The sequence below is a fragment of the Colossoma macropomum genome, unplaced genomic scaffold, assembly GCF_904425465.1.
Source record: "Colossoma macropomum unplaced genomic scaffold, Colossoma_macropomum, whole genome shotgun sequence".
NCBI lineage: Eukaryota > Metazoa > Chordata > Actinopteri > Characiformes > Serrasalmidae > Colossoma > Colossoma macropomum.
The window spans coordinates 26,218,709-26,246,610 of record NW_023494785.1 but is presented as its reverse complement, the minus strand read 5'-3'; the positions used below and the strand labels follow the sequence as shown (position 1 = coordinate 26,246,610).

The window sequence follows — 27,902 nt, the reverse complement described above, 5'->3', positions numbered from 1 at the left end:
ATTCTCACACACACACAGCAGCCTTTGTTGTGATTCTCACTTGTTTTATTATTTCCATCACTATTAATAACATTTATGCATAATAACAAAACAAACAGAAAATAAAATTAAAAAAATAAAAGTAATACTGTAATTAGGGCCTTGATGTATTTCTGGAACAATGCATAGATGAGGGCAGTGGAAACGCTGGTCAGAAGAAAAAAAAAACGTAAGGGATGTGATGGCATGAAAAGGAGAAATAGGAATATTCAGAAAGAAGAGAACTCAGGGAAAGATAGAGAGCGATGATAGAGGGGAGTGGAGAGAGAAAAATGACAGGAAAAGGACACTTATTTTAAGAAAAAGACATGAGACTGTCCCATAGGTTCCAGTACCGTGGTGGGTGACTTTCAGATGTTCTAGACAATACCTTTACAAAATGGGACAGCTACTGTAGTAGTGGAAGGAAAGACGCAAATCCCTGCACCAACTCGCCTTCATTTCTCAAAAATGAAATGAATTACTTCTGAACAAGTGGAATGAAATAAAAATGTAAAAAAAAAAAAGTAAATTAAAACACTGTAAAGCTGTTGTTTTGTTTTTTGTTTTTCTTACTGGAATCACAACACAACAATGTTCATAAAGTGACATAATTTATCATTTGCTTTGGTTCTTCTAGCGCAGGATGCACTTCCTTGGCATGACGGTCGAGTTGAGCGCCCAAGTAAACTGATATATTAGGATTTGAGAATCAAAAACTGATCCAAGACCTTTACTCTCACAAGCCTGATACACACAATCCCGGTTCAAGTGCAGAATTACATGACACTAGCTGAACAAAGGAGAAAATCTGATTATGAATCTTGTTATTAGTGTGTTTACTGTTTCTCTCTAATGTTACGAATGGTAGCTTTGATACACAATATTTCAAAAAGACTGACTTGACTGATGCTCATGCAGTTTTCAAGTTAAACTGACATTATTCTTGGTGTATTTGGCCAAAGTCTGTATGTCTCTGACAGCGGAAAACTGATTACTTCCTAATACAAAATGTCTTAAAAACACTACATTATTTGACAGTCACAAGGACAGCTCCTGAATGCCTGCTGATCCTGGAAGGTTTCTTCAGCACTGACTAATGTTAACAGAGTCTATAAAGTCTGTTATTTTAAAATCATCCTGATTGGGGTTTAAACAGCAATCATTTGAGATATTTGATATTTTTTATCATTACATTCACTATGACTGGCACTGTTTATAACATGTCAGATCGAGGACTTGGTTAGGGTTCACGGTAAGCCTACAACACAATGAAAAATCTGGCCCTATGAGTTAAACCACACTAGTACTTAAAAGAGATAGTGAGTATTCAACAGTGCTGTGAACTAAATAAAATGTAATATTAACTTGCACTGGAAACATTGGAGGTTTTATTTCCAGAAAAAAAGGAGAAGCAGAACCTTCTGATCTAGAAACAAAACCTGCAGTGTTTCTCATTACATTTCGTTATTACATCTGCTATGAGCCTGTCGTTCGAAGATAATAGGGTGCGAGTTGTCGCAATAGTATTCTTTAAAATACACACAATGGCCTGTTTCATATTTGTGCTTAGTCTTTAAAAAAACAATGCTATAAGCAGTGGATATAGTAGAAGTTATGACTGTTTTTGTTTGTCCAAAGACATTTTAATTTGGGAATTATTAATCCAGGTGCCGATTTTGATAATGTTTTTTTGCTGTAGGCCTATTTACATACATTGAACAGGGTCAGTGACCAGTAACTAGCTGTAAGATCCTGATTTAAAAAGAGCTGAGCTTCTCAAAGTGAGAGCTTTATTTAAAATATTAAAAGCAGAAACAGGATGCTGACTCAGGGGAACTATGGTTTAGGACTTAAAATGGGATGAGAGAATTAAGATAAAAAGGAGCAATAAGGCACTTGTTTTGAAGGAAACTGAAAAATCTGCTTTGCTGTTTCTCTTCTCTAGCTCTCTCTCAGAAGTGATTTTGAATTTGGCACTGCAGCGATATTGTCTGTGATCCGTGTGTACGTATGTGTATGGATGTGTGGGTGTGTGACTACAGGTTGTGTGTATATTGGTAATGTAGTGCGTGAGTTTGTGTGTGTGGTGAGGAGATGCCTGAATGTTCACTCTGTAGTGTATAGAGAAGGGAGAACAAATGGTTCATCAACATTTGTAAGAAGTTCCTCTGTCTCCCTCTCTCCAACTCTTCTCTCTCTTGTGCGAGGATGTACATCATCAGTTTTTGATTCTCTTCTTTCAAGCTTTCTTCCACCTCTCTCCTCTCTCTCCTCCAAACATCACTCCGTTTTGTGGTGGTTGTTGTTGTGTCTGACGTAACCATTCTGAATCGGACCGTTCTTCTTTATCTCCCCATTTCTCTCCTGCTCCTCCTCCTCTTCTTCTTCTGAGTCGTCAGTCTCCTCTCTGTCACTCCTCTCATCTTCCACAATCTCCTGGAGACAATGTAAACAATGGAGTGAATAGGGTTGATACAATATGCATATTACATATGCTGAACATAAAACAACAGCTCAAACTAGGCTCATGCTAGTCTCAGCCTCAGATGCTTTACCCACAGAGTGTCTGATGCCTACTGCACGTTAAACTGGCCACAACTGTCAGCATTTTGTCAGTTGCATTCTGATTGGTTATTTACATGTCCATGTGTACGCACTTTCATGCACCAGGTTTAAACTAAGCTAGTAAATTAGATCTCTTCGCGTGCTTTTCCGTTGCATACCACTTTGCTCCCTGCGCAAGTGCTTTTGTTGTAGCCCTGTATTTAAAAGTCACCTACTGCTACCCATCACACGAAAACGATGATTTGTGGGTGGTTATTTTGCATGTCAAACAAAGATGCACTGATATAGGAATGATGACATCTGATGCCAATCCGTAAACAAGCTGGAACTGGATCTACTCAGAATTGCATCCAACTTATTTCTGTAGGGTTACAAGATTTTAACACAGTATCCCAACTTCATATACGAGTTCTGCTCTTTCAGATTACAATAAATTTGCCATCTAACCAGTTTGAAATCTTAGTTAAATCTTTAAAGTTTCTGCTTCTGGTTTAAAATGCATTTTGCTTTACACAGCTGTGCTCTTACGGAAAAAAGGATGTATGCCTGGTTATGGCAGTCACATGCTCAACGCTCCGACCGGCATGCTACCATTGCAGTGCAGCAGTGATCGTGGCAGCCTCGAGAGTGAGGCAGAGACCGATACATTCTCCATCAGAATACATTTTCGCAAAAGTGTAAAAGTTTCTTGTTTAATGTCTCTCAACATTTATCGTTTTATGAGGCTGAAGTCGCTTCTCATTCGCCAGCTTCTTGTTCTAATTTTCCGGTTCCACCTTAAATGGTGCCTGAGGTGCCAGGATCTTACTGCTGCACCATTTAAGGTGGAACGGGAAAATTTGAACGAGAAACTGGCGAACGAGAAACTGACTTCAGCCTTGTGAGTTTTTAGTGTTTGACAGTTTCTCGTTGCAGATTAAGCATATAAGGAAATCAGCTGGAGTGCTTATAAATGCAAATAAGTGAGTCTTCAAATTATCGATGTTCGTCTTTCTCTTTAGCCTTTAGTTAGCTACTAGCTAGGCAAAATTGTTGTCTGCATTGCTATGGTGACTAGCAGTCTGTGTGCCGATCTTCAGGGTTAAAGGGTGAATTAGCAGTTACACATTAATTCCAGCGTTTAAGTTTAATTTATTGTTAAAACTGTGTTCGAACGGTCAGCAGAGCTTTATTTTACTGCAAAGGAAGATTTTTTTATTTTTACCTAAAAACTGAATTCTGCTGTGGCGCCGCAACAGGGCAGTAAAAGAGCCGCATGTTGCCAACCCCTGCACTAGTCCATATGAATAACATTTAATAGAGAGAAAATTTCCTAATGTTTAAAATGAGAGCTAACACACAGTCTATTGTCTGGTGTCAAATGGATACAAAACACAACTTTTTTTTTTAGACACACAAGCCTTGCTCACACCCAGACACACAAAGCAGGGCTGCTAACTCTCATGGTTTTGGCTGTATGTCACTGTATGACTTTTATGTCACTTGCACGGGAAAGTGAGTAAAGTATTGTGGTGCAATTTTCCCAGGAACAAGGGGCAGCTTCAGGAAGCTGGAGCGTTTGGGTTCTCTCTCGCTCCAAGATCACTCTGACACCAACCAGCATGATACGCTGTAAGTTCCTCAGCTCAGCTACTGACATGCTCGGATTTAGACTCTTGTTTGGATTAAAAATAGTCACCCTCATCATGTGCAACACTACAATATGTTACTCTGCTTCTGTCAGAAATGCACATCTCCTTGAATCAAATACTTCATTTAATCATTTACTAATAACAGTGCATGTTTATAGTGATCGGAGACAAAGTGATAGACAAAAGAAAGACATTTGCACTTCATCCATTAAAAGAAAACTCAAATGTAGATAATCTAATGTTACTGTCTTAAGCAGCATTTATTGTGGGGAAAAGTATTTGGGTGCGTCTCACCTAATCACTTTTGCGAAACCTTTTTTTTTCACCATGTTGAAATATGTTCCACGCAGACCACAGCGTTCAGTAGTTAAAGTTCAGATTCACTGAACTTTAACCCCAACAGACACTGATTAAAATGCACAGCCAGGGACTACACGGTTTTTTGTAATCCTGTACTTACACAAAACCAAGAATATAAAAAACAATATGCTCTATGTTTCTGTTTCCTTGAATTATACAATACGTTAATAACTTGTTTTTGGGGTATTTGTTTTCATTTTTCTGATGGGTGGTTTGCTGCCTTGAACACAGGATAACTAAATCTTGTCACTGGACAAACTGGCGGGTAACGTGAACGTTGCTTTACGTGATGCTTCTGCTTGTGCTGCATTCTGGTTTAAAACTGGCTTCACAGCCACATGTTAATGAGCTGGGATTAAAAGGAGTATCATTGTAGAATAACAAGGATTATGCACTTGTGCATATAAAATTTAAAATCTCACTCCTGGTTCACTCCAGCCACCTAAAAATTTCACTTCAGTTACTTCACCAAAGTTTGCAACCCGACACACACCCACAAAGTGACATACGTTTCTGGGAAGGAAGCGCAGTGCCATGCGGATGATGAGCACAGCCCAGAAGATGTGCAGACACTGCAGCACCAGCATCAAGCTGTTAAAGAAGTAATATCCAAAGAAAGGAGGATAGATTGTTACTGGGTACACCCATGTGCAGTACATGATCCTGAAAAAGAGAAAGAGAGAAAGAGAGGGTTTAAAGATTAAGCTGAAACCGTCTGCAACTTTGGCGTAATCATCTTCATGTTAAGTGAGGCCAATCAGAATAAAGTCACAAACTGTGTACACAGATGATCTGAAATGTCAATTAACATATTAGAAAAAGAATATTAATTAAGGGTGTCTGTATGTACATGTTACACTCACTCCCCTACTGTACTGTGTATACACATACTTCAGTCTCACTGAACTGAAATGGATTAAATTGGATCGATTGTGTTTGTGTGACTCATACCGGAAGGGGAAGATGACAAGTCGTGTGATGATGAAGAATGCAGCAAACACAATGAAGATGTAGTTACAAGTCTTCCTCCAGCCAGCATAGTTAAACATTTTAGCCGACTGAGAGAGACAGAGAGAGAGAGAGAAATTAAATACAGTACAGTAGGTAGAAGCACAAGCAGACTACTGTTGCACTTATTTTCCAGTAGGTGGCTCTGTTCAGCATTTTGTATTTTCAACATACCACACCTTCCTCAGATCCAATTTATTAGAAAGTAGTAAATCTGGTAAGGGGTGAAAGGTAAATGTGGTCTCAGTGTAAGGTTTTTGTGGGAAAGGAAAGGAAAAAGGAGTTCACTGTTGGTACTGTAGGATGTGCAATTTCAGTGTCCAATCTGTATATCAAAACACTAATAATGACTACATCAAAAGCACTTTGGCTCAAGTACTATACAATTACTTTTATCTGTTCATCTTTTTCTATGGAGAAATAGCTTTATTCCAACCACTAATGACCAATAATAAACATCAGATTTGGTCATGCTCTCTTACAAAATGTCCAAAAGAGCGATCTGAATGCTGCTAATTTTAACCATGATAAGAAATTTCAACATGCGTCAGGAATTACGTTCGTACGTACGTACGCTCCAAGACATGACAAAGAGATAAAGAAAGAAGAATTGCTTGAGTATGTAAAACGCTGACTTCTGCCTCTATTTGTGCTCAGCATTTTGTCTCTAGTTTTAAAGTGTGTTTTTGTGTTTTCACACATGCAGACATTTTGCTCACACCTCCCAGACCCAGTGAAAAATGAATTTTTGGCTCTGGTCAGGAAATATCACCTCTTTACACTGTATGTTGTGGTTAAAGTTGTGTATCAGTGGGTTTGTGTGAGTGTGTGTATGACAGAGTGAGTTTTCTTTGAGTAAGCTCGTATGTGTGTGTACCTCCAGCAGATAGTCAGAGGAATCGTGCAGAAACATGATCAGTGTTCCAGCTCGGATGTAGTTCACACACCAGGAGAAACTGATCAATGTGATGGTGGCAACATGGTGGATGATCTGCTCCTTGAAGTCCTGAGAGAGAGAGACAGAGAGAGAGAGAGAGAGAGAGAGAGAGAGAGAGAGAGAGAGAGAGAGAAGGAAATTTTCTGGAGCTGTATGAGGATCCAGTGGCAGTTTGACTGTTTGTTTATCTGTAATGTACTATGCTCTGTAAAATAACCTCATCAGTAATGACTCTTTAGAGATAAGAAAGAGAAAAAAAGCAGCACAGTTGAGAACCACCTGACCTCAGATGAACCTGGAATCGACATGCTGCCGACACAAATGAGCCAGATGTCTTAGTCCGTTTTGAATAACGCAATGCTCTGAAAACCAGCTCTCTACAATTCTATGGCACTGTGTGTGATTGGAATGCAAATATGTTCAGCTCTGCGCCTGCCGAGGATGAGTTGCACTGTGGGAAGGTGATACGACGTTCAGGTGTGTGTGTGTATGACAGGATTATTACTGGTAATGGAAAATATTACTAAAACAAAAACTAACAATGAAATAATATTAACAATATATGAAGCTGAAAATAAAAACAACAGTTGTCAAAAACACAAAAACTACATCAAAAGGACAATGCTCACTGCAACATGAAGAGAAACTGCTGAAACTGCCCTGCTAAAACACTGAAACCCAACAGACAGAGTAAAGTACACCAATACACCAGTAGAGTACATCTGACAAAATATTCACTTTAATTCACCCAAAAACACAATCAAAACTATCAAAAAAACAATTTTAAAACTATAATAACTCTGGTGAGTGAGAAAGTGTATGTTGAGGCGTATTAATCCTCAGAAGTTAATGTTATCATCAGAGATAATAAAAGTAAATAATAATTTTATTTTGCTTATTTCCAGAGGAAAACCTTCAGTATCTTACAGGCCTTCAGAGAAAGCCTAATGATTTCTGTGAAATACAAAAACGCAATTAAATTACAGACCACTTTCAAGAGTTGTCTATTTTCATGAGATACGTTACCAAGAGTGGGTTTTACACACATAAACACTGTATTTGTGACAAAAGTCACTGTTTTAGAGAAATAAAAATGTGTTTCCATTGTATGTTATACTTATATAGTCAAAACTTGTTATATCCATAATTGTTAAAAAAAACACTATACAGTGTTTTGGAATGAAACTCTTCATATAAACCCCCGCAGGTACTGTAGTACCATTTTTAATCCACTGTTAAGTTTTGGTTGCAAATAAAAGGGCTAAATTCATGAAAATGAAAATTGTCTAATCAATTAAAAAAAGAAAAAAAACCACGGAAGCGCAGACCTGAACCATTTACAATTACATTTAAACAATTATATAATGTAAATTGAAAGTACAGAAAAATGACAATCAATAATATCTCTATACTTTTAAAGGGAACAAGGTCAGACTCACTTTGCGTTTGACATCTGTTGCCACACTAAAAAGAAGAGAGGAATAGAAGCTCAACTCCAGCATGTAGTACCAGTACTGAGAGGGCAGGAGTGTCTGAGAGAGAGAGAGAGAGAGAGAGAGAGAGACAGAGAGAGCGGGGAATAAAATTGAATACCACAGAGATCCTTACATTCACTGGCAGGAAAACATGTTAAGGGTTAAATGGAGTGAAGTCTGAAGTCACGGGGCGTCACAGCAAATGTGGGAGTCACGTAAACAACGAGATTCCTGAAGCGTTGCTCAGAACAGGAATGAGGGAGGGGGGACTCACCAGAGTGGGGAATCCTTTCCACATTTCCTCCAGGTCATACAGCCAGGGCTTCTACAGACAGAGAGAAAGAAAGAATGGAAAATTTAGCATGTTACAGATGTTACGCATAAATACACACATAAATTATAACAAAAATTATACACACACAAAAATTGTGCTTTGTTTAGCAGAAAGAGAGGGGGAAGCGTGGGAGAGGAGGACGGAGCAGAGAGATAGCACGATAGTAAAGGAAAGAAAAAGAAATTACAGATGTTGTAGGGCTGTACTGTGCAATGCTGACAGTTTTACTTGTATTTGTGATAAAGATATTCTGTGTGGAGATAAATCAATAAATTAATGCTATTGCATGTGTGTGATCACAGTTTTGCTAAACCAACAAGAGAAATAAACATTATGACTACCTAGACGGAGTGCTGCAACAAGAGACAAAAGAGTCTAAGGCTACATTTACACAGCAGGTAAAAGTGGCCCAAATCTGATTTTCTCACCAAATCAGATTTTTTTGTTTGGCTGTTCACATTATCTTTTAAATGTGATCTGTATGTGACATCAGTCTGAACAGATCACACTCCTAAACCAACCTGCATGCGCAAAAGAACAGTGCTTCACGTGGCGGCTCATCCAAGAGTAAACAATCATGACGGCCAGCGAACGCCAGTCGCTCCCGGAGCTTTCAGTTTCATCTTCGCCAACATCACATGAGCGAGAGTATAAAGTTCCAGTGGTTGACAGCTGGACTCATCACCCACAATGTGTTCGAGTTCGCTGTAAAAAGGGCACGTTATTCTGCCACGGCCACTTCTTTGGTTCGCGTCCTTGGATTCTTTAAACTGTTCTTTGACGCTGCAGCCTCGGTCTCCTCCGGCCACGTTCGGCCGTTTCGTTCGAAATCTCTTCAAACACAGAGCGGTTGCGATAAGTCTCTTCTAATTTTTTTGGTACAGAAACATCAGCCTAAATGTTTATGAGTCTCACCAACGCGAAATTATGACAAATGTCGAGCTGTATTGACGTAAAAGTCGCATGAATTCCGATTTGGCTGTTAAGACTGAGTCGCATTGCCGCAGATCGGATGCGTATCGGATTTTAGTGCCACATATGAAAACGTCTCAAATCGGAATTGAAAATGTAAGATTCAATGCTTTTTTTGCTGTTCACACTGCCATACAGATGACACATCTATGTCGCATTTGAGGAAAAAGATTGGATTTGGGCCACTTTTACCTGCTGTGTAAACGTAGCCTAACTTACTGTAGATTATGTCCTTACTACTACAAAACATGAGTGACCTAATGTTGTCCAGGAGGTGGTGGCAAGGACACAGTTGAGGAGTGTGAGGTTGTGTGGCTAGGCTAGCCATGCTTGATGACAGTAGTGAGAACCATTAACAATAATAATCTGTTCTCAATGTCCTGCCTTCTGCCCAATGACAGCTGGGATAGGCTCCAGCGACACCCGAGACATAGGAGGATAAGCGGCTTAGATAATGTTTGTGTGTGTGGTGAGTGTATGTGTTCTCAGTGTTTGGTAAGGCACATAATCCGCTTCCTGAAGACAACCTAACACTGCACATACTAGCTCTAGTATTAGCTCATCTGAAGGTGGCAGCCTCCGTCACTTGGATTTATCTTGGATGTTTTTGAATAATAAAACCTTTTCAGTTGTAATCCTGTGTGTGCTACTATTTTTTGTGTGACTGTTTTAGTGCACCGTAGCCTGCTAGCACAAGTGTTACCACGCAAGTGTACAGCTATAATGTTCTTGATGGAAAGAAGAAACACAGAAAGACTGGCTAAACCATGACAGTTGTTCCATTACTTACATCAATGAGAGCAATTAGGCCACAAATGAAGGCCAGAAGGTAAAACGTAAATCTCCAACTGTAAGAGAAAACACACACACACACACACACACACACACATGCAAATCATTAAAAACCCTTCAGTGCCTCTGCTGAGACTGCCGATTGTAATTCATTTTCTGTGCAAAATGAAATAAAAATTCATTCCACAAGCTGTGCCTGTGTTTCTGATGCCACAGCTGTGGCTGTGTGGTAAAATGGTTCAAAATCAATCATGCCAGTAAAGTACATTTTGAACTGGGCTAAATTAAATCATCAGACACCAGAGTCTGACATCTAATGCCATCTAGGCCCGGGCGATATCAAAAACTAATAAGCACTATATTTTGTAGTTAAAAAATCACGGTTATCGATAATATTGCCTATTATTAAATATTAAATTAATTATTAATATTAATTAAAATAGTTAATAAAACTCACACTCACATATTATGTAATATGATACTGAGAAGCCCAACATCTTTTGAGAACTACTGTCATAATAAACGTTACTGCAAACAGGCGTGTTCATGAGCTTCCTCTGTAGCAGATTTGCGAATGCTTGCGTGCTTAAAGCGCTCCCTGCTGGAGAAACTTCAGACTGCAAGTGATTTCAAAAGCCACGACCACATGCTTCCCTAATTAAAAATCAGGTGTTTCCATCGTTACAGCAGCGTTTTCATAATTCAGCTAACCGCCAGGACACGTAATCTGTATAGAAAATACTGCACATCCGTCGTAGACGGGGATCAGAGGAAGTTTCTCTTCAGGTTAGAGTCAACTTTGCTGCTCTATGCTAACTTGCAGTCATTATAGCACACTGGCATACATTTTTTGATTCCATTCACATGAAGTAAATTAAAGGGAATTTATGCGATAAGGCTACCATTACAATGTGTAGAGGACAGAAATAACAAAGGCAGTTTCTTAAACCTCTCTCTCTCTCTCTGTCTCTTTCTCTCTCTCTCTCTTTCTCTCTGTGAAACTGACTACTAGTGTGTGAGTCTGCACACATCTTATACATTAGTTTTCCAAAATATTTTTCAAGTTGTTTAATAGTAAATTAGTCCCTTTTAAGTCTCTCACAGTTCTTTTTATTTATATTGCCATCGGGTTACTCAGGTTATTGCCATCATTGACGATATCCGATTACATCTCCCTATCACCCAGGCCTTGCGCCATCCAGTTTTTATCCCTCTCTATTGCTTCCTTTTTTGTATCTCACTGTCTCTGTCCCTTCCGTTTTCTCTCTCTCTTTCTCTAAGGTGTTGTGTTGCTGACACGGCTCACAGCCAGAAGCATGGAAATGTCTAGTGAGTGTGTGTGTGTGGGAATGCAGAAGGCCAGTGTCACATTAACACTGCAGTGCACTCACTGGTGTGCAGATGAAGAATAAATATGAAAGCTTGTATACATGAGCTGCGTTTGAGAGAGTCTTTGCGTGCATATGCGTGTGCGTGTACCTGGCCTCACGGAACTTCTTCATAAGGTTGGGTCTGTCTTGATTTCTCCGTCGTCTGAACCAGCGCTGTAGTTGCCTCTCTGAACAGCCAGTCTGCTTACAAAGCTTCTCTACTGAACTCTGAAAGAGAGAGAGAGAGAGAGAGAGAGAGAGAGAGAGAGAGAAATTTGCCATATTGCTCACCTCTGCTTACAGTGTCTTTTAAACAAACCAGACAGACAGTGAAACATTCACTCGTTACACAGCACTTCCACCCGTGCAATTTTCTGGAGATGGTTAAACATCATATGTTTTTTTAAATCTTTTTTAGTCTTTACTTAATTGTTGCAGAGTAGCTTGGTGGCTAAGGGCTACCATGTGCAAACTCCAACTACTGGTCAGTCTTTCTCTCTGTAGTACTAGCTGAAGTTGGGTACCTGTGTTGGGTATTTGCTCGTGTGGCTGTAGTAGGACTCCAGTGTTGGGTTGTGCACTGCTCTTCTTCGTACAGTTTCCTTTATTCCCAGCAATGAGGCCAGATACATAGCAACAGTCCTACACATGCACACATCACACAGAAAATGAAAAATGTGCAGTAAAGAAAGTACTTTTTAAAGATAAGAACATTAAAAAGAGGAACACTCACTGACAAACAGTAAAACAAATCCATATAAACACACAAAGTGCAATTAATTTGCTGAAACAGTAGGAAGAAAAACAGACAAACAGAGACAAAGGAGCTTACTGACGGTGGTAAAATCACCTAATGTACGATACAGAGGACCAGGAGAAATAACCATACCGAGTGAGTATAACTTAACTCCTTGCAGTTAAAGATATTAATCTCAACGCAATATATCAAGCATCACAATTAGTTTTTTTGCTTATTATAATGTATAATATACGATATAATATATGAACTATTTAAAATACAACAATAATACACTGAATATACACATGACTGGAGAAACAATTCATGTAATAGAGGGATACAAATAATAAAAAACACCAAGTTTTTAATAGATAATATTTTGGCCAGAAAGGTAAAGTTTTTTAAATATTTTATTTAATCAGTTGATTCTGAAATTTTAAAATATGTGTAGCTGAATTACTCCTTACTCCTTTCTTTACATTCCTAGTTCTAGCGCACTTCCAATGCTTAGAGACCAGTTCAGTGATTGCTCATATGCTTCCCTATTCCAAAGCTAGTGAACGTTTAGTAATAGAAATTCAGGGTGGGACAAGATCGACTTGGTGCTCTGACTCACCTTTCGAAGATCTGACGAACCACAAGGAAGAGCAGGGTGATCGGCAGCACAACCCACAAATCCCGCGCTTTGGCATAAACCCGCCCATCCCGGTCCTCCAGGTCAGCCCACCCTAAACCCTCTGGAAACCAGAGACGCTCCTGCCAGAAGATGTTACTCAACCACTCCAACATACTGAGAGGGAGAGAGAGAGAGAGAGGGAGAGAGAGAGATGGATATTATTACATTAAGCGTCATGAATTCTCTCTCAGGTTTTCTCAGCAACAGAGTGAGAGTCTTCTTCCAGCATGTGGCTCCAGCAGCAGAATGTGAAGACACAGCTGAGATTCCAATTAAACAAATCAATCTTCAATAAACACCTGATTTCCTCACATGAAAGTAAATCAAAGTTTTTCATTTCTGTTTGGTAACACAGTAGTATGCTATGAGCACATGCCAGTCGCTTAGGTTTTATTCCTTTAAGGCAGACACAAAAAAGTGTTTATTTCTGTCGTCTTATCTAGTCTCTTAGTAAATAACCTAATTTGTAAATGCTGTTATTGAGTGTATTTGATATTTAAGGAACGCTACATGACGAAGCTGAAAATTCAATTCATTATGTCACAAATATAAAATAATCTAAATGAATAAAATATAATAGATATAAAATTATCTTTCACTAGAAGAAATTACAGGACTAGAAGTGTCACACATTAGTTGTGCTTTATCGTTACTCTCATTTAAAAAATCAATAATAAGCGCTTACTGATCCAAACAACCCTCTGAATGAGCTCACACTGTGCATCCAACAAGAAAGAAATCCTTGTGCATTATTTATACAGAGATGTTTTGATATATTGCAATTCTGATACCTCAGAAGGCTGTAAAATGAGTCGTCTAACCAATTATTAAATGTTCCATAATGTGCTGTGAGCATTCTGACCAAGCTCAGATGCTCTGGAGAAGTTTTTGTAGATGTATAAAGACCATGTGTGGTTCCCCAAAGACTGGATTGAGAAAGACTGCATTGTAGTACCTTTCAATCTGATCAGTTAAGATTTATTAACATCCTTATCTTTGTTTCTCCTTTCTTCTTAGTCTATTCATGCCCTTCTAGTTGGAGTTGTAGCCTCCACAATCTAGCACAACAAAACGTCACAATGCTTCTGCACATTCTTTTAAGCAGTGGCTGATTTTGATAGTTAGATCAATCCTCATGATATTAATACCTGTTCTTATGAGACACTATTCACTTTCGATACCAAACACTTCAGCTGCCAAGGCCGGGAAAGATATCAATCTGATTTTGCAATCACAAAAAAGCGTTACGAAAGTGCCCTTCCTAAGCAAGACTTTGTGTTACAATAGTGGCATAGCATAATTGGCATAGCACTGCTCATTTTTAACATAGTAACTCAGTACTAAGAAAGTTCAATAATGTGGTGTAACTCTGACAAAGCTCTACAAACTATTATTCAGGCAGAGTACTTTCTATCAGTCGATGTTTATGAGAAGAGTGCTGGGAGTTACAGTAACAGGGAGAAGCAGAGTGGAGGAAGAGAAATAGCTCAGCGCAAATTTTTGAATCACTCCTTCCCTCTGAACCACACCCAGTTCTCTCTCTTTCTCTTTTCTCTCCCTCTCTACAGCTGTTAGATGCGGAACTCTAGCCACAGCAGAATTAGTCTCGCATATGGGCTTGGCTCTTAAACAGCTATTTGGCAGAGCTCGCTCACACACACACACACACACACACACACACACACACACACAGAGCATGGCAGCCAGTAACACCACACAAACACAACCAGCAGATCGTAACCACTTGAAAGATTAAAGGCTTATAATTTGTTGTTGGCTGATTATTGTCAAAAATCTCAATTCCTTGTCAGAAAGCAAATACTTATTAATCGATTCTGGATCAGCATGTTTAAATACGTTCTTAGGAATCAATTCTTCTGTATCAGTACATTCAAAGGATTTCAAATAAACATCCTGAATCAGTAATAAATAATCAACTCATGTTTTTAGGAAATCTTCTAGATCAGAAATGAAGATATTCCAATAAACTCACAATATTCCAGCAGAATGGTTATTTGGAACAGAAAACTCATTTTTATTGAGACATATTCAGTAAGCTGCCCCAGAGCCAGACCTCTGGAGCTACAACAATAAATAAGAGGGCGCTTATGCACTGATGTTTCTCTTACATTCATAGTTTCTCTTATATGCAGGCTGGTGACTCATGTGCACGGCCAGCGATTCTGCTTTGCTGTGAAATTGCTCTGTTACTTTTGTGTGTGTGTGAGTTTTAGACAATGCGAGAGACTGTGATCCGTGTCACATTACAGAGTCCTGGTCAGGATATTAGGCCTGTCACATATATTAGTAATCAAGGAATCTACCAATTATTTTGATAATTACCAATATAATAACATACTGTATAGAGCCTTTCAAAGATTCCAAAATACTCTGCTGAGAAAGAAACCTTTTGAAACAACTCAATGTAATGCAGCTTGAGAAATTTAGAGAAATCTTAAATACTACTTTGAGCCAGAAATCTTTATAAATACTTTGTGCTAGGAATATTCTAATGACTGTTACAGGCACACATATCATTATACAGCAGTGCTTAATGCAGAATCCTTCACATTATAAGTAACACATGTCTCCAGTACGATAATGCTAAATTGTGGTACCACTTCTATGAAAATACAAACATATGTGCATTAGTGTGATCCTGCTGGTGTGGGTTTCCTCTTTTTCTGTAATGCCCAGAAAAACAACTTAAGTGCACAGCACTAACAGCTTTCTGTAGAAAAATTTCAGGCTCCCAAACACAGTTTTATAATGATCTGTGGATACTGCAACTGTAACTAATCACTAAACTGATACTGCAACTGTAACTAATCACTAAACTGATTCATCGAGAACATATATTTTAACCTATTATTTTTTCTAATCGAGTAATTATGGCAGCCCCACAGGATGTTCTTCACTACCCGTAAGTAGTATCAGACCTAGTATCAGACACTGGCAGAGGTTTTGTTTATGTGTGTGCAATGTACCTGAGTTGAGTGTGTGATATTCCACAGGGCCTGAGGTGCTTGTGTGTGTGTGTGTGTGTGTGTGTGTGTGTGAAGATGATGAGTGTTTGTGAATCATCACGTACGGTACACGTCTTAAGCAAGAGTGAATGAGCGAGTGTGCATCTCTGTATGTGTGTTAGCGTCTTGTTCCAGAACATGAGCCTTACACCTTCATTGCAGGAAACATTTGGTTATGACATATTTTGGAGAAGACTGGTTACTGATCCTGCATCAGTAAATTGCTCTTCAGGCCTCATCGGCACCCAGTCAGAAGAAGCTCTGGCTGCAGCTTTTTACTTCCTTCTCATATACAGTCACATGGTTCTCAACCGGAAAGTGATGAAAATCTGCACAATGATTGCACAACTAGTGCAATCTCAAAACAGACAGAGTAACGTCTGAGCTTTTACATTTATGTATGAATACTGAACAGCATCTCATTTAAGAGTCGTATAAAACGCCACTAATTCTGCATGTTAGATTCCACAACCTCAACACCATGTAATCTATCTAGATCTGAAAAGATCATTCATGTTTATACATGTGAGTGTGTTTTCAGATTTTAAATTGTGGCACCACCAGAAACAGTGACGCCACTCGACATTTTACTATTATTGTGGTATATTAAACCCAGACCCAGAACAAACATCCATAAAAGGGGACCTAGTAAGGCATCTATCTAAAATCTTTAAGTTAACCAGACACTGCTAATCAACTGTTTTCACAGCAACTAATGCTACTAGCCACATTGTACTTCACCTCATATTGTTTGGCTCAGAAACAAACCAGGTTTGTGCAGAGTTAGTCAGCGGATACTAAACGTGATAAATTATACTGAAAGTTTTAAGCCATCAAAACTATGAGAGTAAAGTATGAAATGAGCATGAGTTTGTTTATTGTAATTTTTCTGTGACGTAGTGTGAAGCCTTTAGCCAGCTGCAGTATCATTTCTATGCTTCTTTCTTCTGAATAAACAGATAAGAAACTCTGACTGAAATATAAGACACACACTCGCACACTTCCCTTTGGTAGAGTTGTAACATCATGTTTCTTAAATTTATACACACCGTGTTATAAAGAAGTGAACTTGCATATCAAAAATCTTAATTTACTATTTTTAACTTTCATGTTTAAACTTGAATGTTCAAAAATTCATCCCCAGTGTGTGTGCATGGTTCTACTGTGCATTTGTAGCATGTTATTTCTAACGTCCTATGTGACACAGATCCTCATTAGATGGTAGACCATGTCTTTCTTCTTACATTTAAGAGAATACTTTTTTGAAGTAATTTACACAAACTAATTTATCCAACTGAGTTAACTAAGTTTATTTTTCGTTTGCACATGAACAAACTTTTACACCCATATAAATACAGAAACAAAGTCAGCTCTTAAGACACAAACAGGGCAGCAGTTAATTTTTTTATAAATAAATAAACAATTTGCTGTTGGTGAAGGAAAACCTTGTACCTCCATTTTTGACGTTTTTCAATTTTTGACATAATTTGAAAACGTTGCCCTTTACATTGTATGTAAATTTCATGACGAATGGACTAAAAGAAATGACCCAAAATGACTTGTAAAGTCTGGTTCCATTGACTTACATTAATAGTAAAGTAGGTTTTTTCCTTTTCCTGTAAAGTTACCATTTTGGAGATACAAGGTTTTCTTCTGACAACAGCGAATTATGTCCAGTTAGGGAGGTTCAAAACTACTAGGCTTTTGAAGTTGTTTCAAAGTGTACGTGAAGAGCCCTGTGTTATATCAGGAATGACAGATGCTGTGGAAGTCGCTGTGGCCTCGCCTTTTTGGCTCCTGGCTTATTCTCATTCATTAAAAACTCGCTTGCACTCTTGAGTCACCCTGTTGGCCAGGCAGACCCAGTCTACTACAGGCTGGTGAAATGAGCTCATGTTTCACTCCAGCCATGATTTATTTAGCCATGTAATGAGGAAAAATTTGGAAGGATTTTGTAAAGGCATGAACCACTGCACATATCTGCAACAAATACTGCATTTGGACTATTTCAAGAACCACACAGTTTCAGCAGACATTTTACTATTTGGCATTGGTTATTTGCTCTTTCTGTTTTACATCTTTTCACCAAATCAGACATGGTAAAATACAGGGAGCATGCTTGACAAACATTCTGACTGGATGTTTATCACGGTCTGTCTTTCCTACTTCTCAGAGAAAGTGAATGTATGAGATCAGCCTTTGTTTATGGAATACATTATGAACAGAAGGATATTCATCAATGGAAGAAGTTAAGATCTAACAGTTCCCTGCATACAAGGCTGCAGAGTCTGATCTCTGAATAGTTGTGTGAACTCTCCCTGTGAATGAGCCCTCTGAGAGGATAGGCTCAGCTAGCAACATTAGCTTCATTGTTCTGTCCCATAAACACAGATACGGACTGGAATCCATCACGAGACACTCACCCCCACCCTACACCAGATCGCTGTTGCAGGAAAAAGGCCTGTCCAGGGCACGCATGTATCAAACTTTAGAGTCAGTGTTAATCCAGCATCAGTTTTTCCCCTTTTACACAATGCTCCTCAGATCAGCAGCCTTACTCTGAGTAGAGCTGAATCAGAATTTTCAAATGATCAATAAGTTTAAAAAATCAAACAGTAAATCAGAATTTTAATAAGCAATTTAGCTTCTCTCTAATTTTACATATTCTCAAATTTAGGAACTATGAGATGTCTGACCTCTATACTCCACCAGAGGGCAGCGAAGAGCCTATGACTTTGGTCACTGTTTTGGTCAGTTTCTTGACTTCTTAGTCAAAAAGAAGAAAATACTTAAACAAAAAGACTACTGCAGCCGTCTAAAGGCTACTGCACATTAGAGGAGAAGCTCTGCATCGGCCTACAGATTGTACAAAGCATGGCTATGGCATATAGGTAGTGTCGCAGAAAGGTGGTGATAAACATCAAGTGGGAGTTCATTTTACACTATTCTTGTATAAATCTAATAAAAGTAGCAAAACTACTACTTTTCAACATAATTTACTGAATTTACCTCTTCACAAACTTGTTGTTTTTGAGCTAAAAGACATGAGGTGAAATAATGTGACTAGGTTAGTAATAGCCCGGGAAAAAGATGCTTAGTATTTGTCCGTTTATCTTAAAGGCGCACTATTCGATTCCGGAGAACGACGGCTGACAATTAAACTACACAGCTAAACAAATACACCTCTCCCTTCAGTGCTCCTTCAGAAGCTCGGCCTCCCAAATTTTGTCATTGCTGACATGAACAACGCTTTTTTAGATCTTTGTGGCCACAGAACCCTTCACAAAAACATTGTACAAATACCAAACGACGACACAGCAAGTAACGTAAGTACTGTTAGTACTAGTACTAGGCTGTGGGTTAGCAAACTGTCACTACAGTTGCTGCTGTGAAGCTAACCAGTTGCTATCACAAACAACAGCAAACAGGACAAAACAATACTGACCTGTTGGTTCTGTGAAACAGGACAAAAAAGTTAATGTTACCCACCTGTAAAGCAGGATCAACTTTCTAATCTCTTTGCATGCATTTCAACTCTCAATGAAGCTAAAGTCAGCTTCTTTTTCACCAGCTTTTTGTTCGAATTTTCCTGTTCCAACTTAAAAGATGCAGCAGTTAAGACTACATTCTAGTGCCTTCACTTCTTGTTCGAATTTTCTCGTTGCACCTTAAGTAGTGCATGGACAATGCTGTGTGGGTGGTCACTGTCTGGGGAGGGCAAAACAAAACGTGGGGAGGGCCAATGTTTTCACAGGGCAGGACTTACATGCACGCGTGGCCGGATCGGCTATGAAAACAAAAAACAGAGAAGCTCAGATTACAACAACAAGAACGGGTGTGACTTTATTCGCTTCTCATCACGCCATTACACCACTATGTCTTTACATAGAAAACAGTTGTTTGCTGCCTACTAATGTCTAAAATCTCACATATAACCTTTAAAAACTTTAGATTAACGATTTTTTAGTGTAAATGTCAAGCCACATGTCACTTACTATGGATGTGTGGTCTGAGTCTGGGTTTAATATAGTACAGTAACAGAAAGATGCTGAGTGCACTTTTTTACGCTTCCTGTCATGTACATGAGGTGTCTGGTGTGAAGTATCGTGTAAACTCAAGAGTCCTCTTTTTGGGGGGGAAGGGCGGGGGGAGGGGTATCAAATATTTATTCAAATAATGCCTTACAAATTTGAATATCAAATTTGACTGAAATGCCCATTCCTAGCTCTGAGGCAATAAACACTTAAATTAAAGCTTCTCTAAATTAGGTCTTCAGTCTGGACAAGGTATAATAGTTTAGTTTAGTCAAGGTATAATCTGATGTTAAATCAGTGAATCTCTGTATCCAGTAAAAATCATATTTGTTTTACATAATGGAGTTTCACTTGCCCAGAATGATTAATATTTTGACTGCTTACTTTTCTTAGTCTCTTAGTTTTTTTATTCTCAAATATTGTTTTTCATTGGTTTTATTTCTGTTTGGCCACTCCTTCTTGCTCCTCTTTAATCAATTGTTACTTTATCTTCTAAACCGTATCACCTATGCAACCTTCAGAGAAAGATGTGATGCAAGCAAAGATGGACTGATTGATGATAAGAGCTCAGAACTGTGTTTAACTGTGTGCAGATCTTTATTCAGATATTATTCTGTCATTCTCTGTGTGAGGTTATAATAACTGTGAATTTGCTAGCCACGATGTTCTGCCACCCCAGATGCTCTCTTAAGGTTTATATCTGGAGTCATAATCTACACTAGAGGCTCTTTTCCTCCGGGGAGTACAGTATGGCATGGCACCCTTACTAGTCCAAATCTCAAACTATTCTGGTCCAGTCCCTGTGTTTCTTCGAACCACAGTACCTGTTAGGGATGCAGCCAAACTACTTTTTAGCATACGTGATACTTATTGGCCATCGGCCAGACGTATCGGCCAACACCAAGAAACAATACCAACTCTATCTAACCAAACTAACTTATAAGTGCTAGTCTGTATAAATAAAATATTTATACAATTCCACTTTTTATTCTGTGTCTCAAGTAAAAATATTACGTTTTATTACATATAATAATATTATGTAGTTATAATAATAATAATAATAATAGTAATAATAATAATAATAACACACACACACACACACACACACACACACACACACATATATATATATATATATATACACAATGATGCTTAAGTGTTTTAGCTTTGCTGCAATTTGCTAGTTAGGCTAGTTTTGCTAACAGGTACACAAAGTATACTCACTACTTCGGACAAGATTACACGGCTATGTTTGACTAATCAATGTCAACAACAGGCCCAATCCTATTTGAAACTTCTACTAATGTTAGCCTAATTCACAATGCTCTGCACTACAATCCCCAGCATGCACTGCAGTGCAATTTGTGCTCCCACTCCCTTCCCCAACAACAAACTATGGGACAGTGGTTATGTCTCAATTCTACTCTAGTCATATCATCAAACACACTAGCTGCATTTCAGCTGCAGTTCAACCTATACAAACAGCCAGGTCAGAAACTGATCCCCAAAATGAATGAACTTGCAGCAAAGAAAAGGTAATAGATGTCTAGTTCAAGAAAATAGGTAGGCTTAAAAAACCTACTTCCTGGGGCCATTTTTTAAATATTTCATGTTTTCTTGTAACACAGCAAAGCCCACTACAACACCTCTATTTTGCTGTTGACATTTTGCCACATTTTGAATAAATAATAGCCAGTTTAGGTTACAGCAAAATGAAATAAAAACATAGGCGTCCGCTGGCCTTCACTGAGATTTTTTAATATGGCCCTTTTAGTGGTTGAGTTTGACACCCCTGCTCTAGACACTGCTGTCACTATGCTACCCACACACTGGCCTAAAGCTTACTGCAGGTATTAATTCGGTACAGGTAATTCAGAATTTTTCTGTAGGTAGTGCCATAAGACTTTTATTAGCAGGAGGCACGGCAGAACTGTATTAAAAACCTCAGCTCACCGTCATGACGTAACTTAGGCCTACCACTGCACTCACCTATTAACCTACAAACACTGAGAGAGAACTAGGTTGACGTAATCATCCAAAGATAAGGGAAAAAGTCACAATAGTTCACCAGCTGTAGTGCACTACTGTCCTGCAGTTCACTTTTGCTTGCGACACAAAGGACAAGTTGTTACTTAGTCATTTGTAGTATAATCACTAACATGCGCCTTATGAACCAAAGAGAGTGCATAAAATGGCACAGAGCAGGTTACTGATGGCAGAGAGGACTTTCCCTTGGACAGCTCACATGTTTCTTAGATGAGAGTCAAACTGACTCATACATAAAAGCCAACAGAGTCATAAGCCCAAAAGTAATGTGGTACGCTTGCTGCAATCCAGAGATGGTTTGTTACTGATGAACACCAATCAATTTTTCTAAACAGGGAGACTGACATGACATAAAAATATTGTGCTGATGCACATTGTGTGGCACTCTAATCTAATATTTTTACAAAATTTAACATTATCTAATACTTTTCAAAGCTGACATATCATTGAAATGTTAGAAAATCTATACTTTTTATCAAGTCATCAAGGTTTGACTAACATAAGTGCAAACACCATCAGTGGTCACTTAGAAGTGTTTGTTTTGCACAGAGATCACCTCCTTTTTCTATGTGGTGTCCAGTTTCAGCCATGTGACTAGCAAAATGTCATCCACAATTCACAGATAAGTGCCTAACATGTCTACAAATGGAAAGATGAAGACATTTACCGTTAATCTGCTAACTCAGGACAAGAGATAGCATTTCTCTTTAAGACTTAACCCCTTAACATTCCAGGCTTATTATTCAGTAACTACAGGGACTTCAATACAAACTGGCTGAGCTATTCTTTGGAATACTACATTGAAATACAGCATTTTAAGAGCTGGGGCAATTCAGTATAACACTGGTAGAAAAGGGTTAATTCGGTAAAACTACGCTTGATGCAACAGTTTATTGAACACATCATAATGTCCCAATCTGAGATAAGTTTACAAATGAGTAACTTCTCTGTGTCTCCTGGTCTGACCCTAAACCCCTTTGGAGTGCACATACTCAGATAAGAATGCCGTCAGCCCACACTTCAGCTCAGTCCAGCACTTTCCTCAATGACAGCCGGTATCCTGCACTCTGATTGGCTATACCAGTCATGTGACACCACTCTGGCCATTCTCTCCTGACCTATCACTGCAGAGAGTGTGTATGTGTGTGTGTATGAGCATGTGTGAGTCTCTCTTCCTTACAGGACGAAAGATAGTGAGAAAGTAGGTATGGGACTGTTTTAAATCAGATTATGAAATGAATATTCAGCTCAGTCACAAATTGTCTGATGCTTATTTTTTTCAGCTGAAGTAAAATATATTTTCTCATCACATATATCTGTACCTTCTGTTCATTTATTAATCCAAACTGCCTTTAAATACTGTAAATGTCTGTGCATTAATGTGTGTTGCGAGGCATTTTGTACTGTAAGCATGACAGCTGTCCAGTCTGATGACTCACGTACAACCGTCTACAACCGTGCTTACTTGCAGATCCCTGAGGTTCCCTCTCTCAAATACACACGCGCTAATGATGCCTCATGTTAGTCATGTCTGATTCAGTTGTCCCATTTCAGCTGCTGCTCAGAAAGGGCAATAAGGCTCTGAGACTTCAGTTCTGAGGAACTTCTTGGTAAAACAATCTTCACTCGTTCGGGTAAAACACAGCAGCCTAATCATCTGACACAGGCCTCTCATCAGAGCCTTTCAGAGTGAAAGAGACAGACATCCAGTCCATCATCATTTTAACACAACGTCTAATCATTTTATATATATCATTATATACCATTATATATATAACTGAAAAGCTGAAGGTGGAAACCGAACCCCTTGTGTGACTCCTACAGGATTAACATATTGATAACTGATCACTTTGATGAATTATCCAAACTGTCTTTGAATGCTCTGAAGCAATCAGGACTGGTAAACGCTGCTTTTTAAAATTAATTTTAAAAATTTGAAAACATTAATACAAAACAATGAGAATTATTTGCATCCAGGGTACTACGTTTACTAACATCGCTCTATGAAATAAGGTCTTAAATAAAACAGAGTGTTCAGTGAACCGGGGTTACACTAAAAGGCTATGGCTGCAGTAGCTAAACAGAATTTAATGACATAACCTACACTGGATGACATCAGGATGGACCAGCTCGGCAAAGAGAACAACCACGGTCACCACAACAGCAATGTTCATATTAATGTCAGGTTTTAATAAATATTTACTTTTTTAAAGCAACACCTGACTGTTTTTTGGTACTGAAACAGGTTTCTTAATTGTAAATAAAAAGTATAAACGATAAACATGTTTTTATTCTTCTGGTCAAAAGTTTTAATTTGGCCACAAGATTTATTGGCTTGGTGGCCCTATTGGCCAGTGCAATTTTGGTGTTTGTCTATTCCTGCCTGTATCTCCCTAAAGTGCCTCAGACAGTCTCTTACAAACTGGCTGATGAGGCCATTATTATTATTGCTATTATTATTTTTTGTCTTTTTTTATGCATCTCTCATTCTCTCAAAGCCATGCAACTGAATGTCCCACCTAAATCAGTCAAGGTTTCGCAGTAAACGTGCAGAACATAATCCAGCAGTTTATTAAGAAAATGGCTTTTGTGTATATGTCTGTAGTTAACTTAAGAATTAACTGACCCCACACGGAGCTGTATTTGGACAAGCTTACTGTAGCTGTAAAAAACAAAAACAATTCCATACTAATGATGTTACTGATACAGATATAACAGGACTTGGAGAATTATTGAGGATTAGTTCATACACAGGAAATCTGAAGAAAAAGCTAAGCGGTCATTGTTTATAATGCATTGTTTAAAAGGATTTAATCAGCAACTCGAGATAACAGGAATATTCTCAACAAACTTATCAACTTCAAACACATCTGACTTGTGTCTGCAGCAAGAGCTCGACAAACTCATATCCTACATATCTGTAGTAAATGTGTGGGACCAAATATTTGTAGAGCACAGGGGCACAGACAAACAGAGCAGATCCCTGTGATCCTCTGCCTCAATCATTTGCTTACCTGTAATTACTATGAAGGAGTGTATTTGTATGTGGTGGAGCGATTACAGTGTGGTGGGTTGACTTTACTATTAGTATTAATGGTAGCTGAGTCAACAGCTTCAGGAAGAGTTTGTGTGTGCAAACAGCAGCATGTGCACTGCTTATGATAGGTCCATCAGTCATGACATGTTCCTGTGATCCAGTTATATTCATATTCATTGAGAACAATCAGTCCTCTTGTACATTGTAATCTAATGATCTGGGGACAAATGCTCAATGTAAAGGATGCAAACATGACTTCGATCGAATTCAAGACAATCCCTGCAACAATGAATGCACAGCGCCTTTGTCTCCTTCTAAAGCAGACGACGATTTGATAAATTATTTACCCTTCTATGAAGGTTAAAGGTTTAGGTGGTCGACACAGTCTTGGGGCAAAGAGCAATGTTTAGTAGCCCAACCCAGTTCACTGGAACATCAAGGAGAGAGGCTTGGGGTCCTTTCACTGGAAGACATGGGTTTGGCTCCTGTGCTCATCCAGGGAGTAAAACACAGCAGTTAACATGCCAGTATTAGTGTATTTTTTCAATCCTAATTATTCAACAATAACACTGAAAATAAAAATATCCAATATTACGCAGTAATGCTAACTAATCACCTTTTGCCCATGCTAATTTTTTAAAAGCTTCCCGACTGCACTCACTGAAGCACTACAGTTGTGGGATATTTAATGCGTGGAATTAAATGATCCATCACTACCAACATGTCGGTGTGTAAACTGCTGCGGGTCCTGCTTTTCACTCTCTGGATGAAGAATGGAAACAAACCCACATCCTCCAGTATATATACCCAAACAACTCTCTCTGATAGGACCATGGTTAAGGAGACAGGAGTTCCACTATACGGGCCAGAAACGCATTTACTACACAAAACTAAAGGCCTTGGAAAACAACTGTTAAATTGGTATGTTACTCAGTAGCAGCATCAACACAAAACGTATAATTAGACTTACAGATGTCAAAATGTCCTATTGTTCAGCTGCTAAACTGAATATTTACAGGAAGAGCGTCTATCGTATGTACCAGATAGTTATTTATATAATAAATAGTCAATAACAAATAAAATGCATTTATGAAGCGATTGATAAAACTTTACATTTACGTTGACTATGGCTAAAACTCCTATTATTCAGCGTCTAAAGTGAATGGTTTGAAAAGCTGTGTAACTACAATAGACAGACATACTCCTCTATCAGCTGTTAAGCTAAAGGTTTTCCAGCGTTTTCACGCAGCAATGTTTGAGGGACTGAAGTTACGACCGTTTCAGCACACGACCACACACACACACACACACACACACACACACACACACACACACACACACACACACATACAAGTTAAACCCAGCCCAAAACTCCACTAATATAACGGAACCTTGTGGCACCGCTACTCACTTTGGTCACGGCTCTCCTGTCGGTGGTCCACTCTGAAAAAAACCCTTAAACACAGTCGTCTGCAAATGGCCGGTTAAAGTCTGCTGAAGCCCGGTCGAGTGTCCCGGGGTGTCCGGGTCCGGAGCGCGGCTCTCTCGGTGCTCCGCTCGCTCGGTGGTTTCACGGTCAAGTCTCAGTGACTCTGCCGCCTGTCCTCATCTCCGTCCCGGCATAAAAGAAAAAAAAAGTTACTTTTTCCAGTTTCGGTAGCGATAGCTTGGCTAACACCGGGTTGTTTGTCCGTTAGCGAGAAAATAAAAGAGTTTGGAAAGTTAGCCTAGCTGCTTTCTTTACTCTTTCTCTGGGAGGCTTTACCTAGCCAACGTTAACGCTAGTTCACTCTCCTCAGGTAAAGACCGTTACTTTTTAAAACAGAGGTCGACCTTTTTTTCCTTTAATTTCAGCTTTTTCCGTTATTTTCTCTCTGAGGTAAAAGTGAGCCGTTAGCACAGCAGGCACGGAGAACGAGACTGGCGGTGTCCGACTCCTGAGCGAATCGGTTCTTTTGAACTGGATCTTATCAGAAAAAAAAGTTAAACTGAACCGAACTTTTTCGTGGTATACACGACAATGTTGAGTTCTGACTGATACATGACCGATACAGACTGACAATCGGAAAATGTGAATATGAATGTGCCCGGTATTACATTTATACTTTTTAATAATGACAAAATGATTGAAAAATCGACATTAAACTGTTTTTAGACAAACGGCCACTCAAGAGCCACTTAAATCTAGAAGTCTGAAAAAAATAAAATATAATTTGATACATTTGCACTGACGAATTTTGATCGGTGTACATAACACACTTTTATTAACCTCATGGTTGTTAAAGAACATCTGGTGAAGGGAATTAAATGGTCCGTCACTGCCATGTGGGTGTGTTGATCTGACTGATCCGTCGGTACGAAAATGAACTTGTTGAATCGAGCACTCGATTCCCTGAATCACTTCTAAAGAATCAGTGGGGTAAATTGAATCGAACACTGGGAGGAGGGGAGCACGTGAGACCGAACTGAGGTGCGCGTCTTAATGATTTTTCCCCACCCGTATTCCGGAAACCCCCGCCCCTCTCGCGCTCCCATTGGCTAGCAGTTACTCTCCCCTTTCCTCCATTTGGATTGGGTAGCACTTGAGTAGCTCATGGAGGCAAGCAGCGACTCGTCGAGAGGTAAATAATCAGCAAAAACAGAAACACTTAATGGTTTCTATGGGTTTTTAAATTTATTTTTTATTTATTTTTTTTAGCAGGGAAGATGTACATGTTTACACGCGCACACACACGCACACACGCACGCACAGATATGTGCACAAATAGACATTCTACATGTCTTGCATCATAGTTGTATTTTATTTGAATTAGAAAGAAAGACGCAATCAAAAATTAGTCAATAAATAAGAAATAAATATCATCGTAATTCATAGTTCA

The 27,902-nt window shown here is 38.9% G+C and overlaps 1 protein-coding gene across 1 annotated transcript; it reads right to left on the bottom strand.

Moving 5' to 3' along the window:
• Positions 1-34: 34 nt before the first annotated feature.
• On the bottom strand, positions 35-26,965 carry cers2b (ceramide synthase 2b). Its single transcript, XM_036588527.1, has 11 exons — positions 26,435-26,965; positions 12,821-12,994; positions 11,990-12,107; positions 11,575-11,693; positions 10,094-10,151; positions 8,272-8,322; positions 7,962-8,054; positions 6,463-6,591; positions 5,529-5,635; positions 5,087-5,240; positions 35-2,457 (listed from the first exon to the last, which is right to left on the bottom strand). Exons 2-11 carry the CDS (start codon positions 12,991-12,993, stop codon positions 2,302-2,304), a joined length of 1,158 nt encoding a protein of 385 aa, XP_036444420.1. The 5' UTR covers position 12,994; positions 26,435-26,965; the 3' UTR covers positions 35-2,301.
• Between the last annotated feature and the right edge of the window lie 937 nt (positions 26,966-27,902).

Coding starts and splice junctions, on each gene's coding strand:
- cers2b (XM_036588527.1), bottom strand. CDS start 12,993: ATGTTGGAGTGGTTGAGTAACATCTTCTGGCAGGAGCGTCTCTGGTTT. Junction 5,241..5,528: donor CTTGTCATCTTCCCCTTCCG/GTATGAGTCACA, acceptor TCTCTTTTTCAG/GATCATGTACTGCACATGGG. Junction 2,458..5,086: donor TGCGCTTCCTTCCCAGAAAC/GTATGTCACTTT, acceptor CATTGTCTCCAG/GAGATTGTGGAAGATGAGAG.